The sequence below is a fragment of the Protopterus annectens genome, chromosome 8.part0 (assembly GCF_019279795.1).
Source record: "Protopterus annectens isolate FY-2018-M chromosome 8.part0, PAN1.0, whole genome shotgun sequence".
In the NCBI taxonomy this organism is placed as follows: domain Eukaryota; kingdom Metazoa; phylum Chordata; order Ceratodontiformes; family Protopteridae; genus Protopterus; species Protopterus annectens.
The window spans coordinates 340,001,160-340,020,981 of NC_056741.1; the positions used below are offsets into that span (position 1 = coordinate 340,001,160).

At 39.3% G+C, this 19,822-nt stretch overlaps 1 protein-coding gene across 3 annotated transcripts in view; it reads right to left on the reverse strand.

Moving 5' to 3' along the window:
• Positions 1-19,822, reverse strand: part of LOC122808795 (natural killer cells antigen CD94-like) — a 514,803-nt gene that overhangs the window by 202,432 nt on the left and 292,549 nt on the right. For all 3 annotated transcript variants that reach the window (XM_044079841.1, XM_044079840.1, XM_044079842.1), the window contains exon 4: positions 5,048-5,146. In XM_044079841.1, coding sequence (XP_043935776.1) covers positions 5,048-5,146 — 99 coding nt within the window. The remainder of the gene's footprint in view (positions 1-5,047; positions 5,147-19,822) is intronic.

The window sequence follows — 19,822 nt, forward strand, 5'->3', positions numbered from 1 at the left end:
TTTTAAAACAAACCCTGTGTTCTTGTTTCTTCAATGGTCATCTATGACATTCCTTCTTCCTCTGTCTCACTTTGCTTTATTCCTTATCTCTGCTTTCCTACTGACTTGTGAGAATTAAGTGTTTTACCAGCATTGAAATTTGGTAAAGCACTTAACACTGTTGAACAGACAGTAATGTATCTTTCAACATCTTTGACTTAGAATTCTGCACAAATCTGAGAAAATGGGGATGATGCAGGATCAAATCAGCGACAGTTTGTTTTTAACAGAACAGCACATTTTGCATTAATGTGCATTTTCTGAATAATAAGTATGTCTGTCATTATTGACTGATTGTAATTCTCATTGATTTACCAAAAATTCTAAATTTCTACATGAGACTGAGCATATGAATTAAAATCAGGGACAGGTAAAACGTATGGCCAGAAGGCCAAATGAAGTGCTCCTCTGTAGAAATGATGACTTTAAAACTTGTTAGATACCAGTATAATGCACTTTCTATTTATAGGTTTTGTAAAATGAAGTTCTAACAGAGTTTAAAAGCTGTTTAATCTTCTCCCACTGTTTTTTTTTTTGCTGGCCACTGTTAGTCCCTAGTGTAAGATCCAATTTTTAAAGCTCTTAGGTGCTATTAAGAAGCTTTTGTTAACCACCCTTCAGTTCTAAGTCTGGGTCTTGCACCAGGGAAACACAAGTTTTATTATTTCTGAACTTGGAACATAATCATGGCATTCCATGCAACTCAAATAATTTCATAGTAAAGTTTATTGTACTTGGTATACAACTTAATAACACAGATGGCACACTATAGTAAACAGTTGGCAACTACGGAATGATCACTTAACCTCATCTTCATCTTCACAGATGTGCATATTATTCCAAATGCTTTCTTTCCAGCAGTAATTCCTCGACAGCATAGCATACAAACTCACTTTTTAGTAGGGCTATCATTAAAGTGATTTACCCACCCACAGTTTTCTCTCTAAAAAGAGATCAATCAATTCTTTTGTAGACAATGATTTATTAGTTGTACATCTGTTTTATCACACTGTATGCCAAGTATTACACACTTTATTAAGTATCTTATCCTGTTTCATATTGCTTTTGTTATCCTTCACCTGACTATAACTATGTTCATTTATTGATTGGTTGTCTGACTGAGTAATTGATTATCAGTCACAGTGAAACCAGTGACAAAAACTGTAGCAAACTGGATAACCACAGACACCTCTGTCCAGTTTCTTGAGTAATTATTATGCTGCATTCCGGTTTGTAATAAAGTCTGTTGCAACCTATAGAAAACATGCCAGCCCACTACAAACTGTTTCTCCCCTCTACGGGATGGCATCAAATCAGGATGTGCTTGGACAGTTGCTCAGCTTACAAGTAAACAGAAGAGGATATAAATTATAAAAAAAAGAAAGTGTAACAAATGTTGCACTTGATCTTTTAAGGGCCCTTATAACACCACTGATTATTGCACTGGAAGAACAGGTTACAAACCCCCTGTTCTTGTCCAGTCTGATGAAAGCAAAGTCTGTATGCTTAACTATAGAGTTGCCTGTGGCTATGACATTTCCCAGTGTGGAAGCAGACTTAGTGGGCATTATGTGCTTCGGTCTGCTTTACTGGTGACTCTTGAGTGACCTTTGTGGAGTTGCAGTATGAGATCTTTTAAAATATGTTCTAGAAGGGTCTGGCAAATTTTTCTTTACAGCCGCAGCACAAGTTATAAGCATAGAGATGCAAAATGCTTGAGACAGTGTTATGGAAATATGATGATTACCAGTAGTGAGTTGTTGTTAGAGGTTTACCTCCATGTTTTGTAATATTTACATCTTTCACAGGTTGTACTATCAGTTGGTGAAAGCTGTGAGCAGTCAGTAAAAATACAAGGCAGTTGTTAGACTGCCTTTGAGCACCTGATGTGATCAGACTGGCCACAGAGGGGATGAGAGCAGACTGTTGAGTCATGTTACCAGAGGGGAGAGGAATAGGGCTGGCCATAGCACTCAGTGGATGATGAGAGAGAGAGAGAGAGAGAGAGAGAGAGAGAGAGAGAGAGAGAGAGAGAGAGAGAGAGACTAATACAGAAGACCCTGAAAGTTTATGGATTACGTATTTAGGGTGATACTTTGAAGTTAGTTTTGATGGCACCAGGTTCCATATGTGTGATGCATTTCTGTCTATATGGTCCACTTCTTGTGGTACACTTGTCCCTTGCACTATCCTGTAGTTTAGTTTTGGCAGGCAGTATAATATTGGTGACCCTGCAAAGGACCTGTATTAATGTACTGTTATGGCTACCAATATCACTGAAGTCCCACACCACACCCTACTATAACTTGTCCTGGAAAGTTTTGTGTGCTTTTCATCTTGTCAAGGATATGGATGTAATGTCCACATAAGACCTGCAATAATACCCCTGTTTCCAGGGCTGTGACCTTTTCCAGCTATTACAGTAGTCTCAGTCCCACACAAAAAACATATGTGTTTGTAGTGCTGATCAGTGTGTGTGTGTGTGTGTGTGTGTGTGTGTGTGTGTGTTTGTATATGCGTGACTGTCCTTTGCAGATCTTTATGTCATAGCTCTGTCCCCCTGGATCCATGTGGTAACCACATACCTGCCTGCTCATATGCTGTACCCATTCACACCCTCTGCCATAGTCCCAGCAGCAGTGGGCATATTACCACTGCCTGCTTTACTGCAGCATGGTGCTGATAACACTCGGGCTTCATTTACCCTGTAGCATGTCTGCAGTCTGTGTACATATGCTAAAGTGTTGCCCTCCCATAGCTGGACAGAACCCTGTCCTGCCCTTGAGTATTGCTGCCTGTCTAGTTGACCTCCCATCCTGCTGCTCTGCCCCCACACTCCATAAAAGAACAGTAATTCTAATGCCCTTTGTTCTTTGCTTCCCCATGCGGTCATGTGTGCACCCTGCAGTCCTGAGGTCCATTGTGATTTGTCATGAGTTCTGGCAGTACGTCCTTATAGTAATGGAAGCTGTTATCCATAATATTCCTAAGTTCCTTGTTGTAATGTGCTCTCGTGTAATATGGTAACCATACTTTTTCATGCTGAAAGAAGCCTTATAGCATGGTAATTAGGAAGATCATCTCTGAATGTCTACCAAAACAGAATGCATTATCTGCCAGATCCAGTGCTACCATGATCATCCCTGCCCATTCCTGAACTAGAAATTCATATGCACATTATGCTCATGAGCTCAGAGCTCATAAGATATAGTGTTGGGTATTCCATTTAATTGTGCCTTTTACTTCAGTCATGTGGTCAGCCATAGTATGACCACCTCAGTAGCGTAACTGCCTCATTTATCATGGCTGTGATAGTCTACTATGCAGGTGTTTCCCCAGTATGCTGGCATATGACAGCAATGATATATAGCTAATCAGCATCAGGCCATGTCACATGGCACATTTTGCATGTTGGCATATGTCAGCAATGATATATAGCTAATTAGCATCAGGCCATGTCACATTACACCTTCTGTGCTATTTAGCACAGCAATGTGATTTTGTAGACTTTGTGAAAAGATTTTCTATTTCTTAGGATTCTTTATGCTGATGTTTTGTCTTTTATTGTAGAACTAAAAAAATAGTTCAGATCTGTGTTTTAGTTGTTCAGGTGCCTTCAATGCTAGGTTAAATCACTAGGTGCACACCTTTCTGAGTGAATAGACAACATAAGCACAACTCCCACCTTCCTCCTCCAAATTCTAGTTTTTCCTACTGATTTTCTTATAGCCTTAAACATCAAGGGGGATTCATAAAGGTTACCACAACATGTAGACTATACCTACACTTACTGTAATCCTGAGTGAATAGACAACTCAAAAATTGTGAAGGGGATGTTCTTAAATACAGATCATGTACACTTAGTGTAGGCATTCATGAATATAGTCCATTATTTATTTATTTTTCCTGATCATAAGATTTACCAGAATTTTCAGTGTTTTACAACATGGATCCTGACATGCTATACTCCTCTGTGTGGGGATCTATTGGTCCATCATATTGTGAAACCACCTGTGTTGGAGTTTCCTCACAATTTTTTTGCTTCAACAGGAATCTAATGACATGAAAGGAGAAAACGTAAATACAATAATTACTAAAATGCGAATGACTGGGTACAGTTACATCAGGCTAGGCAATAAAATGAAGTTTGGTAGGCATTTGCCATACACAATGCGGGGCAACATCACTGTTGCCTAAAATTCATTAATAGCACTGAAGTAATCAGGTCGATTGGTTATAGTATAAATATCACCTTGGCCATGGAAAGAGGCCACTAGCCTAGTGGGACAAATCCAGGCAACAAAGGATGAATAAATAAATATAAATATGAATATGAATGCCTCAGCTGGTACATGCATGCTTCCATGCATGTGTTACATGTGCAGTCTCTTGACAAAGCTGCACATCACTTGCAGTGTGGACTTGCCAGACTCTTCATGCTGTCATTGATTCGCATTCTTGCTGAGCAAGGATGCCTCATACCCCCAGCATGGGACAGCTGTTGTCAGGCACTCACATGGATCCCCCCCCCCTCTAATTTCCTTCCCGCATCTAAGTTGCAAATTGAACATGGGTCGTACCGGGTATGTAGATACATATATTTAATTCACAGCTAGTGAACTTTCAAATTGTGCCTAAGTGTGTATACTGTGGGAATGAGTATACAAACCTTAAAATAGACTGGTACCATCTACAGGATTCCTTTCCCTGTCTTGTGCTCTTTGAATTCAAGGATAGTCACCAGCTCCACTCTTCACTCAGAATTCAATAAAGCAAGGATCAGCTAATGAATGAAACTGTCAAATGAACTTGACCAAACTCCTGCTATCAACATATAAACTGTACGTTATTTGAAAGAGCCATTTATGTGATTTTGCAGTTTCAGTGACAAAGGTCAGTTTATTTTAAAACAGATATCATATGGCAGTACTTGAAGAATGACTGACTATCAGAATCAACTATTTTCAATTGCAATCCAAGGCACAGGTTGTAAAATATTGATACTTACACAAAATAGTTAGGACCGCCACTGAGACTGCCAGCAAAAGGCACAATGTGGAAGTAATGAATATAAAGCAATGACACTTGCAATGAGCTGGTTTAGGACCTAAATTTAAGTAGAAGAAATGTTACATTATGAATAATTTCTCCTAACCAGATATTTTTCAGTCCATCAGTAACATCCTCTTTGGTAAAGAGGTTCTCACTTCTCACTGTTCATATTGTTCAACAAAGAAGACTTTGTCAAAATTATATTTAATTGACATTAGAAATTAATAAAACAGTACCACTAACATGGCCTTTTTTATTGATTAAACTGTCATTTGTTTTGGGAAAAATAACTATACTCATTTGCACATCAGTGATTAAGTTGATTTATTCATGCATTTGTAAAGAAACACAGTACATAAAGTCACTACAATAAAAATACATAACTGCTGAAGGTATTAATAAATAACTGCTAGAAATGTTAAAGTTATGACAAAGAATAAGCACTATCGAACCATGCAGGTCTGGGGACATACAAACTTCCCACAAGTGACCACTGATGTGTATACCCAGACTGAATGATTCACTTAATTCTATAGGAGACTAGTCTGAGAAATGACTGGGGCAGGGATTTATAAATGCCTACCATGTCATGCTAAGCATGTTTTCCTGACAAGCAGGATGTGTGCACGTCAGAATACACTACAACATGACATGGCTTGCTTAAAATCAGGATAGAGCAGAGATATGTGCTAATGACCATATAATGAGCTATGCTGTATGTTATTGAAGTAAAAAATATAGCAGGATGACACAAAGACATATAAATAATGAGGAACCATACAGTGCCCAAGTTAGCAATGAATTTAGTCATATGCTCACATTCAGACAGAGAAATACTTTAAAATATGTTAGGAGTTGCCACAGCCATTGTAAACTTGTCTCTGAAAGACGCTGTTATAATATCTTCCTGCTGTTGATGATGCATGTCATCGCCCTCTGAGGTGCAGGGTCTTCTGACCCACTTAACTTATCATGTTATTCATGAACTTGACATAATCGACCACTACAGGGTAGACAGGGACACCATACAACAAATGGTGGACATGCCACCCACATCTGCAGCCATGTGAAAATCATGGAGAATGCCTCCCAGTGGATATGTGTGGCTTTACATATGTTAACCACAGGCACCTTTCAGCAACCCACTGGGGACACAGTTTGGGTTTTACAGCCTTCTGCCTCCAGAATACTCCACTAGTTCCTCAGTGGCATGCTTCAGTATGTGAGGGGAGCATATGTGGTTTCCACATACTCCAGAGAAGGCAGATAGTACTTCTGTGCAGTAGTTCTTTTCCCTGAGGTTCTGTGGGAAATAGACAGCAGCTACATTGAAATAAAAGACCCACCTGGTGAACTGGGAAGGAGTTATGTCAACTGCAAAGGGCTAGCTCCATCAACTTCCAGTAGTCTGTGACGCACAACGTATAATGTGTGTGCAGACCACCCAGGAAGTTTCATGACTCACACATATGATGCATAATCGTTACCAAAATTTGCAAGGTGTGACTTTCCATAAGGGCATCTAGTGGGTAATGCTGGGTATGCCATAGATCTATGGCTTATAGCACCAATGATAAACCCAAGGAAACCCAAAGGGCAGGGTTACAACCATGCCCATTCACAAACTAGAAACATTTTTAAGTATGTTTTAGGGCTACTCAAGTCATATTTCTACTGTCCTGATACATCTGATGATGCCCTGCTGTATGGCCCTGTCACATCTGTGAAAATACTAACCCTGTGTGCTATGTTATATAATTTAATAGCTAGAAAGCAGTTGCAGCAGGGTGGATTCCTGCAGAGACAGCAGTTTCTAGCACCACAGGCAGTTGCAGCTGAGATGGATAAGGAGACAGAGGAGGAGGCAGAAGCAAGGGATGACCATGCCAGATGGAGTCAGGAACAATATGTCATGGAACTAGTTAAGATGCAGTGAATTGCATATAGTCTAACTACATAAGTTATGTAAGAGATCAGCAGATACAGACAGTAACAATGATGCATAGAAGCAAAACAGACTCGGCTTACCCATGCAGTGCCTGGCTTCTCTGTGCATCAGCCATAGAAAGGGTTATGTTATCATCATCATTTTCATAGGGACGGGGCTTCACAACCCATGAAACTTTTCTCCCCGGGCCTCCGCTTAAAATGGATATTTCCCAGTTGGACTTTCCTGGTAAAAAAAGACAAATAAATAAATAAATAAATACTTGAGCAGATTATACCTACAGTAAAAAGGATTTACACAAAGGAAAAAATGACTTTGCCTACCCTTACATTACCTTTCGTGCATCAGACATAAACAGCCCAAGTTAGACACTTTTTCAGAGGTCAGGGTGCTCTTATCATCAGTTGTGCGAGTGGGTGAGGAAGGTGTACTATATGTACTGTATACTACAATATGCAAAGTAATTAATCAGATGACGAAGTATACACAGGAAAAACAGATTTTATGCCTACCTTCACAGTGCCTGGCAACTCTGCGCATTAGATATAGATAGTCCAAGTCACAGATTATGCAAAGCGCAATGACGGTTATCATCATATGCACAGCAGGGTGGGTTACAGAAGTGCACCTCTCACAAGGAAGTATGCTGGTGTTATTAGAGGTGAGTTGTAAATAAATGAGTATGTGCACTTAAGGCCAGTTTGTCCAGGTTTAGTATGTGTATGTCTAATGTGTGGAACTTTCTGGTGAACTGTGTGTTTGTGTGTGTGTGTGTGTGTGTGTGTGTGTGTGTCTGTAGAGACACAGTTTGAGCATGTGTGCCAGCACTATGCTCTGGCATACTGGACGACAGGTCAGAGCCATAAGTCCCCACCCATGAGAACTACCTTCTTGCAGGAACTGCAGTGACTGTTCTATGATTCTGGGTAGAATTCAGTGTGTTGCATGAATGCAAATGGTACCTGCTGGATGAGGTGTCCTCACAACCACATCCAAGGACAAGACCATGTGGATTGCTTCTCCTGGGTTTAGACACATCCGCAAATGATGTAGCTCACCCACAACAGATGACACAAAGTAGATGCTGCATGGTCCAATGTGTTATTCACCCTGTCCAATGAATCATACACATGGTTCATGCAGTCCATGCATCAGCATATGCATACTTTAGTAGTCTCACAACCTTTTCTGAGGTGCTGGTGGAACTCACATGTGCCTCCACAATGGCCCTGAACATATGTTGGGGGGCAGCTATGGCACCAACCTCAGGGGGAGGATGGAACATATACCTCCTCTGAGCAGCACTATTAAACAACCTGTGTAGTACCTCCTGTCCAGAATAGCTAGGGACCAATTTGTATATGTTTGCACCTGCAGCCACCACACTCCCCTGATTTACAGTGTTCAACCAACCTCTCCACACTAAGATGGTTCTGTATCATAGGAATCCATAGACAGAGAGACTGTGTCCATAGGCTGGGGATGGGATGAGGTGGTCACATTCCCTGTGTCTGACAAAACCCCTGCTCACTCTTGCCATCATCATCATCATCATCTTCAGAGGATAAGTATCCCCCGACATCAAATGGGAGGGGGGGAGTGGTAGTTCTGCAGTGCTTGTGACAGACAATGGTTTTTCTGTGAATACACAAATAAGAAATAAAGAAAAAAAATGCCAAGAGCACATATGCCTAAACACCACAACTACAAATGCAAGGGCTATAATATCAATTACTAATAAAGAAAACTACTCCATGTAAGTATGGCCATGACTTGTGCATGTGTTCAGTATACCTCAATACCAGATGAACCTAAGCACAATAGGTGAAATATGTATTATGAGCATTCATATGATTAACAACTGCAAATATGAGCCTGGGAAAGGTAGGACTACATACCTGGAGGATCAGTAGTTGAAATCTTCTGGGGCCTGTCCATCAGTACCTCAACATCCAGTACTACACTGTGAAATTCTGAAGAGATGTCAACACTCCTGGGTGATGCCAGGAACTCTTCTTTGTTGGTAAATGGTGGTATGGTAGATGGCCCTCTACCTGTAGCCCTACACTCCATTGTCACTGCCACCGCTCAGTCAGTGGCCCTATGTGCCATATCACAGGCCCTATATTAGACCATGGTAAAAGAACAAAAGGCCAATAAAATAAAGTCATATGGAACAAAGGATCATTTGTTGTTAAATAAAGTCATAGTGGAGAACTGTAAAAAGGGGAAAAATTTAAGTATGGCATGGATTGACTACAAAAAAAGCATTTTATAGTAACCCACATTCATGGATAAAAGAGTGCTTAAAAATATATAAGATACACGAAACACTGATCAACTATATTAGTGACCATGAAACAGTGGCAGACCACTTTGCAAATAAGCCATGATAAAGGACAAATTATTACCCCAGGGATAAAAATCCAAAGGGGCTATTCCAGGGTGACGCTCTGTCACCACTACTATTCTACCTTGCCCTTAACCCATTAAGCTGTTTACTTAACAGCTTAGGCCATGGCTATAATTTGGCTCCTAGAAAACAACTAAGTGTAAAAACTTCTCATCTTCTCTTTCTCAATGATTTAAAACTGTATAGCTCATCAGATGAGAAACTGAAAGTACAACTGCAAGTTGTCAAAACATTTTCAGATGATATAAGAATGTCATTTGATTTTGATAAATATGCAAAAGCAACCTTTAAAGCAGGAAAACTGCAGCACCAAGAAAACAAGAATGTGGCATAAAAGAACTTGAGCAAGAGGGAGTGTATAAATATTTGGGATTTGATGAAGGATCATCAATAAAACATGAGCAAATGCAAATAAAACTTAGTAAGGAATATTTTAGAAGACTTAAATTAATCCTGAATACAGCGTTGACATTTAGGAACAATATCCAAGCTATAAACCAATTTGCTCTTCCAGTCCTAACTTATAGTTTTAGAGTGATTGACTGGTCCCAAAATGTGTTGGATAAATTAGACAGGAAAACAAGAAGGATGCTTCATGCTCACCAAATGATTTATAAAAATCAGTGCATACTAAGATTATATATTCCCTGTTCCGAAGGAGGTTTGGGTCTCCTTGAAATTGATTAGATGTATAGATCTGCAATCATAGGACTCCACACATATCTGCTGACCTCACAAGACCCAAACATTCTGCTTTACAAAGTCCATTAAACTGTGGGAGAAACAGACAAATGCAATTTTTCTAAAACAGACTTGGAAACAGTTGCACACCTTGTTGCGGCATACAAATGGCATAAGGACTGTATACTAAAAAGCATAATAATGTAGCAAGACTGTTACACTGGGGATTGTGCAAACATTATGGTACTAAAGTGGCTGAAAAACACTGGAAACATGAGACACAAAGCATCATAGAAGATGATGAATTCTACATCACGTGGGATCCTCCATTACCAACAGTTCAAAAGATAGATGCTATGCTAGAAAACTGGATATAGTGGTCCAAGGAAAGAAGACAAAAGTAGCATTGATCATTGAAATCACCACACCTAGTGACTACAGTGTCTTTGGTACAGACAGATACAAAGTCATAAAATATCAGGATTTGCAGGCAGAAATGAGAGCAATGTGGAAGAAAGATACCCAGATAATTCCAATAGTAGTAGAGCAGTGGGTCTTCCAAAATAGAATCTACAATCGTATTTAGATATGCTACCAATACATGTAACTCCATACGAATTGCAGAAGGAATCATTACTGGACGCAGCACTTTTGGCTGACATCAAAGATTGAAACAATACTAATTTCATGAACTTTAATTGTACTTTGACTTAGGAATGGGGTCTATTCCTGTCATGGTATTAAAAACCCAAAAGATTTGGAGAAATTAAAAAAGGGAGAGACCATGTCATAATTATATCCATGGCCACCAAGAGCATTCACATCAGTCTCCTGCTATCAGACATGGTTATGGAATGGCATGTTGAAGGCTTGCACTGCAATGAGACATCCACCATGGATATGAAGGCCCTGTAGTATCACTTCATTCTCAGCCTCTGTAAAATTAAGATTGAATGTTGGGGTGCCCTTAGTAGCCTTCATATTTGGCATATCCCAGCATTATGGATATCAAAAGCAAATTTCCTACGCTATTACATAGAATGTAACAGTTATGAAAACTACTCATGTACCAACTCTTTTGCTCAACGATTTCTAGAATTCATAAATTCCAACGCCTTGGATCAACTTATTCACACCCCCACCAGGGGCAGCAATATCCAAGACCTGGTCATTACCAACATGGGAAACAGGTGTTCCACACCAGAGGTCAATTCCTTGTTGGTCAGATCCGACCACAAGCTAATCAGCCTAGATATCCACATCCCACCCCCAGCCCCAATTAGGGAAACCATTGTAAAAAACTTCTGAAGCGCCAACTTCACACTTCTTAAGACAGAAGTGGCAAACTTCATGACACCCATGCAGACGGACAATAGAGGTATGACTGCTGAATCCTACACAAATGCACTTTATAAGCACTTACATGAGTGCATGGATCATGCTATCCCTAATAGAACCAATATGTTATCCTCCAAAAAAGGAAGCCAATCTGGTGGTCCTCTGCCATAAACAAACTCTACAACAGAAGAAATAAACTGTTGCAAAAAAGAGTAAAATCCCATGACTGGAGGAACTCCCTGGTCAACCTCAGTAAGAAGCTGAGATCCCTCATAAAATCCTCCAAAGCTAGTTACGAAAACAAAATTGCCACTGACTCTAAAGACAACCACAAAGCATTCTATAGCTATGTCAAGAATCTAAATGGGAACACTCAGATCTGCTCTGAGTTACAGCATAATGGCACTAAATATACAGAACCAACTGATATTGCCAGCATCCTAGCAGATAGGTTCAGTGCTAACTTTATCCCCCTCTCACCACCTAGAGGGCCCATCTCTATACCAGAAGAATGCAAAGAGTGCCTATAATCACGGCTGCACAGGTAAAAAACACACTCTCCAAAGCCAAGAACACAGCATCCATGGGACCTGACAATATCCCAGGCTGCATTCTACATGAACTACAGAATGAACTGGCACCCTACCTAAGTACCATGTTCAATTGTAGCCTCGCCTCAGGCTTTGTACCCACTGAATGGCGCACTGCAACAGTTATCCCACTCCACAAAGGGGGAGCCACGACGGACCCCAGGAACTACCGCCCCATTAGCCTGACGAGCCTGGTCTGCAAGGCCATGGAACGTATCATCATGGAACTCATAAACAAAGACATTGGTAATCTCCAAACTCTGGACCCTACTCAGTTTGGATTTGTAAAAGGCAGATGATGTCTCCTAAACCTGATTGACTTCTTTGAAGCAGTCACCAAAGCCATAGATGAGGGTAAAATGGTTCACACAGCTTATCTAGATCTTGCCAAGGCTTTCAACACCATCCCCCACTCTGGAATTATAGATAAGCTCACTAAACTAGGTATAAATCCCTATGTCACAAGATGGGTTGCCAACTGGCTCACGGACAGAACCCACACTATTAAAGTAGGGGATTCCAAATCTGACATCAGACCAGTGACAAGTGGAGTACCACAGGGTTCAGTCCTGGGTCCTCTCCTGTTTGGTATCTACTTCTCTGAAGTGCAGGCCAACACAGAAGGTCTTTGGCTAACAAAGTTTGCAGATGACTGCAAACTAGGAGCCATAATCGAAACTCCTAATGATGTGGACAAACTACAAAAGGGCCTCACTGAGACAGATACCTGGTGTCAAAGCCATGGCCTGAAGCTCAATGCCAAAAAGTGTATTGTCATCCCCTTTGGTAAAAACTCTGTACCCATGAACTACCACATCCCCCACATTGGAATTATAGATAAGCTCACTAAACTAGGTATAAATCCCTACCAGCACATAGCTGGTAGTCTACTTAATGCCGAAAATGTGATAAGAGACCTTGGGACACAGGTGGACAGTAGTCTCTCCTTTGATAATCACATCGCCACAGTGGTCAGGAAATCCTTCTACATGGCTCATCTCATCACAAAAGGATTCTCATCCAGAAAAAAAGAGGTCATTGTTCCCCTCTACTCATCACTCATTAGAACCATTATAGAGTACAACGCCCCTTTTGGTATGTGCCTCACAAGACATCTACAACAACTGGAAAGACCACATAAATACCTCACAAAGAGGATTACTGGCCTCAAACAGATGCCCTATGCAGACCGTCTCAAAAAACTACAGCTTTACTCCATCGCATATCGCCTACTCAGGGGCGATCTCTGCCTAACATACAAAGCTATGTCAAACCCAGAGCTGTTGGACATGCTCCACTTAAAGAAATCCCAATCCCTCCGAGCTACACACTCTAGAGACCTTAACCTTGTCACCACAATAAACAGAACATGCTGGAGGGATAGATTCATGTCCCAGAGACTTCCCATACTCTGGAACAGACTACCTATCTATGTCAAACAGAGCTCCTTATTAGCACTCTTCAAGAAAAATCTTGATGACTGGATGGGAAATGGGAAGGTCACCCCGGGATCACTTCTGTGGCTCTGCTCGACAGGGGCACAGGAAAATAATTTTCTTGGGTGGCGAAAGCCAGGGTACATTTTTTTGGCTAGGCTTGTATGGGCCCTAGGGCCGATAGCCTAGTACCTACCTATGAACCTATATCTATATGACCTCATATAATGGATTAATATGGCATAACACAAATGTCTGCATCCTAAAAACATACAACCAGCAGTCTAAAATCCACTTGCATATGTCCCCCCCCCACACACACACACACAAATAAAAAGAAAAAGAATAGGTGCAGGAGTGTCAGGTTATTAGGCACACATCTTCTTAAGCACAGTAGCCATAACAGTGTCAGTGGCACAACAGGCTGCACACTCACCTTTGGTTTAGAAAGCTATAGGTTCTATTCCTCAACCAGATAGATCAATTATTGGCACTGCTATATAGTGTAGGTGAGGGTGTTGTCCTTTGGATGAGATATTAAACCAAGGTCTGATCCACTTGAGTTGGTTGTAGCTCAGGTGGATTTAAAAAAACCCATAGCACTTAGTTCCCTGATGATCTGGCCAAATTTCCCCTAGTAGTATAATACCACCGTAGGTTCCCCTGAAAAGAGACCACTAACCTGTTCATCAAAGGGTTAATAAATAAACAATATAGAATTGAATACACACAACTTAACTTGGCATTGAAAGCAATGGTATACAAATTTTGAACTGCAGAGTATTTCAGTGGCACATGTGAAAAGGCATTCCTCTTCATAAACAAAATAGCACACTTTGCTGACAGGCTACTAAAGGCTGTAGGCCTGTGTGCTGCACTGCACTGTACCCATTAAAAACATTTCTATGAGTTTTAGCAATTATCTTAAACAATGCAGGTAGACAGCGCAAAGGAAATAGTGGTCATTATTGCACAAAGATGCAGTTGTATGAATCAGGACATGCCTTTAAATATTATGAAAGATTTCTGTAGGTCAAAAGCAATTGTCTAAACCCTTTTCCTTCAACACAAGGGAAAGAAAATCATCTTCCGTAGAGCAATAGAAGATCAATACTCCACAGCGAGCTTATATAGCAGACATAACCTCTCTGAGCTTTATGAGTATATTAATTAGGTCTCAACTCGTTACACTTCCTGAATCGCAGTTGGCATAGAATGTTGTTGATCACTGATGCCCCTTAGGAAATGATAACTGACATTTTATGGCAAAAAAGATTAATTTCCATGTAAGTGCCTTAATAGCTCAATGTGTTAACAATGTGTGTATTCGTTACAGTGCAACAGGTGCAGGGTGTGAATCCAAACACGGAATATTGTTAGTGTTTTCTTTTGTTATTATACTTGTATTCATTCCATAAATATCTCTTCTTTACCTTACTGCTAAGCAAATTACTTCAAAATAATTATATTCTTTCTTTATCTGTAAGACTTTCCATGGCTCATTATTATAATATTTGGATGACTTTATTGCTGTCACCTTTTAGATATTTGTTTTTCCATCCTTACACACTAATCCTGCCATCAGATCAGATACCTGCCTAATGACAGCTGTGACATAAATTCATCTGTGGCATAACGAGTAGATAAAGAAGTCAAACGTTTGAGCTGGGAACGCAGGAAGTGCCCCTGCATAATGTACACATTTACAAACATATTTGTCTATAAGCAATGCTTAAAGCATGAGCACTTCATTTTGCACACTTTTGAATATAGGCACATTTGTATTAATGAAGAAGAGAGTGCTGTGTTCACACAGATATACGTAGATACATATCACCAAAAGATGTTAGTGAACAATATGCAAGTCTGACTTCAAACTGTACCAGTTTGTATTCTTAAATTCATTCATTATGTGATGATAGACATGCACTTTATTTATGTGGATAGTACCCATGGTATTCTTACCCAAGTTTGTGTATGTCACTGGGCTCATCACCATCATCATCATCACCATCATCGTCATCATCATCATCATGTCCCTTTTTCCCATTTTCTACATGGGGTCAGGGTGTCACGTCAACTGTCGCCATCTCTCTCTATTTATTGTCACTCTCCTACCTTCTACGACACTCTTGCCTGACTGTCACAGGTCTTCTTTCACACAATCCATCCTCCTCTTTGCCGCATGCCCTCATTTCCTCCTGCCTTCTTCCTGTCTGTCCCAAATCTTCTTTAACAGACTGACTTCTGCTTTCCTGCAGATATGCCTAAACTACTGCAATCTGTTCTCTTTCACCTTTCCTACAATTAGAGATCCTTTAGCTACTGCTCTGTTGTCCTCATTTCTTCATCTGTCCCACAGTGTACATCCTACCACCAATCTCAGGTACTTCATCTATATCAGCACTACCTTCCTCAGTGGCTCTGCATTCACTGCCCATGTTTCTGTACTATACTGATAGCACCACTGTTTTTTTGCATCTTGCTTTTCAGCTTCTTTGGCATTCTTCTTTCACATAGTACCACTAACACTCTGTGCTAGTTGGCTGCAGGCCCTCTGAATTTAGCTTTAACCTCCGCATTCAGACTTCCCATATTCCCAACCACCTTCACAGATACTTAAAGCTGTTAATCTGTTTCACTACTTTCCTTTCTGAGTAATTTTTCCATACTTGCCATTACAACTGTCTTATCTGTACTCATTTCCTTCCAGTGTGCCTTCACTTTTGCATTGCATTCCCTTATCCTTTGCTGAAGTTCTTGGTCAGAGTCTCCCAGTAATACCACATTGTCTACATACAGAAGCTTTGTTGATCTGACTTCTCTAACCTGCTTGCTAAAGTAGTGAGCTGAGAGCTGAAACCCAATGCTCACTCACTGTGGACCACCAACATGACTCCAAACACTGTTTATACTTGTGTCATTTGTTATTTTTCTTAGCCTGTACTAATTCTACCAATGTTTCTGAGACTTCAAACCATTGAAGGACTACCTTTATGGATTCTAGTCATATGCTATACACACATCTACCCATCTGTCTGTCTATCTATCTATATACATACATATATAAGTCAGCCAAAAAGTTGTGGAGGTGCATGGAGCAGTTATTATTTCAGGTATTTTTCCCCCTTGGAACTGCGCATTTTCCATTTTTCTTTTAGTTTTGATAGGTGAAATATTTTAAATCATGTTAAGTATTAAGAATTAGGGTTTGAATAAATACTGCTGTGCATTTGAAATGCATGTAGTTGAGATTCAGGTTGCCATAGTGTATGCATGGATACTGTAATGAGCAATAGGACCCTGTAAGAATCCCACTGCACCCTGAATCTCAAAAGGTGTCTCAGATTATGTCCAGACAACTTTATGGCAATGCTATGTCAACTAATAGGTAAACCATGTGAGGACTGAGGCAGTGAGGTCACAGTGGGATTGGAGGCATTTCATCAAGATCCCATGATCCTTAGTGTCAAAAGCTGTTGTCAGGGAACGTGAAACAAATATGAATGCACACATTATTATCATAATCTCCTACCACAAACACACACACACGCACACGCACGCACACACACCGAGGATCATTGCTACAACCACTGGTTGATGTATGTATGGTTTGTAGCCTAATGCAGGCAATGTTATTAGTGTAAAAAAAGAACAGCAATCTCAATTCAGAAACATAAAAGACTTTCCATTTCACTGGACAGACTAGACTGCCAAGCTAAACAGCAATAGAGTAAAACATGACTAACACGCCCAGTCAGCTAGAAGGAAGACAATGATGACAGCTGAGAAAAGCATTATTGTCTTAGGAGCGTTTTGAAAGATAGCTTAAATAATGACTATATACTCCAAGTTTGTTTTCAGGTAAGGCATATTTCCTCCTCTTTTTCAGATCTTCATCCATGTCTATTGAGATTGTGAGTCTCTAAGTAACACAAGTGGTAGGGGATTATAATACCAATGTGTGTATTCATATTTGGTCTAAATTGGCGAAAATTTACTTAGAGCATCAGTGATTGTCCTACTATGTCACCATCAGTTCCTCTGGATCATCTAGAATGTACTTCACCCTCTAGATGTCTCTTTGGAAAGTCACCCCTTGCAATCCTTTGGTAAACATTATAATATACTTAAAAAATTAACTTGCTCAATGCAACTATTAGGTTACTAAGACAGCTACATGCATAACATCTCATATAGTAAACTAATGCATGTAGCTGTCTTAGATCACCCCAAGATATTTTTGACCAGTCTTGGAGGCAATTAATGGAAATGGATCACTTCATAATCTATGTAAGACACTAGCACATATCCAAGTCTGATGTGACCCTAGCCACTTCAAAGATCAGGTACAAGCAAATCCGTTTATTGGGTAGCAGTGGCAATAACCTGAAAAGTCCAAATCTTTCCATAATCTGGAGGAATTCTCAAGCAAGTATTACAGATTCTTCTTCACCCCCACATTATGATGCCATACAGAATCTTTTCAAGACTGAGTCAAACCAGAAGTCATAAGCTCTTGCTCAAATGCATTTTATGACATGTCTGCAAGCCAAAACATCTGCACAGTTGCAAAATTGATATAGAAACATGGAAGATGAGCTTCTACCCATCATGAAGTGTTTATTTAGGTTGCATTTGTAGAAGAAATATGTACCTCATGAGTTACACCTCTATGAGCTAATCATTAGCATATGTAAAGTTGCATATCAGAATTGTATGCATATGAATATGTATATAATTGTAAATACATTTGACTCAAAGTTAATAATGCCCTTTTCCCCACTGTAGTGTGATACAGAGGTGTTACATATAGTTGGGAGGGGTGTGGATTTCAGATAATACAGTGTGTTGTATTGTAGTTTTGGGCAAGTGTTTACTAAATGCAGTTCTGCATTTTAAGTTTCATATTATATATATATATATATATATATATATATATATATATATATATATATATATATATATATATATATATATATATATACCCTATCGTAGTCAGAATAACTTGTCTAACTTCCACATTAATACAAATATTTATACATTTACTGATTCATATCCATGTTTACATCCATTACAAATGCTTGCATGTAATATACTTAATTTCAATGTGATATTGTGATTATGCCAGTATGAATGTATAATTTTATTCAACATGCTTTTGCATTATGTGAGTCATTAATATGCTGATGTTTATCATTTCCTTATATTGCACAGTCATAGATAAGACTCGTATTTAATTTACCTGTGTTAATTTATTTATTATCTTTTATTATAAAGGGTCATAGGTACATAGATGAACACTAGTCTAACTACCCCAAGAGGCAAAAGATTAGGAGTCGTCCCTAATCTTTTAGAAAAAATGTGAACTACTGTGGCAGCTGAAACTAAACTCTTTTAGAAAACTGGGTCTTAATTATTATTGCTCCGCAAAAACCATACTGGAACTCAGAAAAATGCCTCACTGTTTAAAAGACTATAAAAAGTCTCATATGGGACTGATTAATGCTGACATTACATGCTAATATTGTTATAAACAAATATAAAACACTGTAAATATTTTACAATGAAAATAACTGACATTGGTGCTGTTTCCTGATACTTTTACTCATTTAAACTAAGTGCTTTCTTAGTTAGATGCCACATGTGAACAGATCCCAGGGCCCAAATTTTTCACTATTTATTTCTAACATTTTTCACTGTATTTCCACCTTTAGCAATTATAGCTATGGTTTTTAGCCTACTTAGGTGTTCACCTGTATATTTATACACATTCATTAATATTATATGTTTTTATACACACAAACCTGATGAAGTATATATTTGGTACAAAAGTGATTTTTGTTAAAAGTGTTTCATTTTATAAGTTACTAATATTTATTCTGATGGATGTTTAGTGGTAGATGTTTTTCTTAGTTAATTAGTTAGTCATTTTGTTAGTGAGTTGGTTTCTTAATAAAGTTTGGATTAATAGGTTAGCCTTAATAAGCTCTTCTTATATATTTTAATTCGTCTCTAGCATTTTAGCTTCATTTCTAAGGCTGCACATTCTCAGTTTACACTTGGTTAAAGGAATGAGTTTAATGCTTTTATTGCTCTTAACAGAACCACTCTCTATAACCACTCCCTTGCTCCAAATAACCTGATTATATATAAATTAATTAATGTCTTTAATGCTTTTCATTATACTCAACTAAGATCACTTGTTTGTGTGTTTCAGTCATAGGTTTATGGGATCATAGGAAATTACTATGCTATTGGATCTAAGGCCCTTACAAGCCTAGCCAAGAATTTAGCCCATGTTCCAGCAAGTCAGCACCCTAAG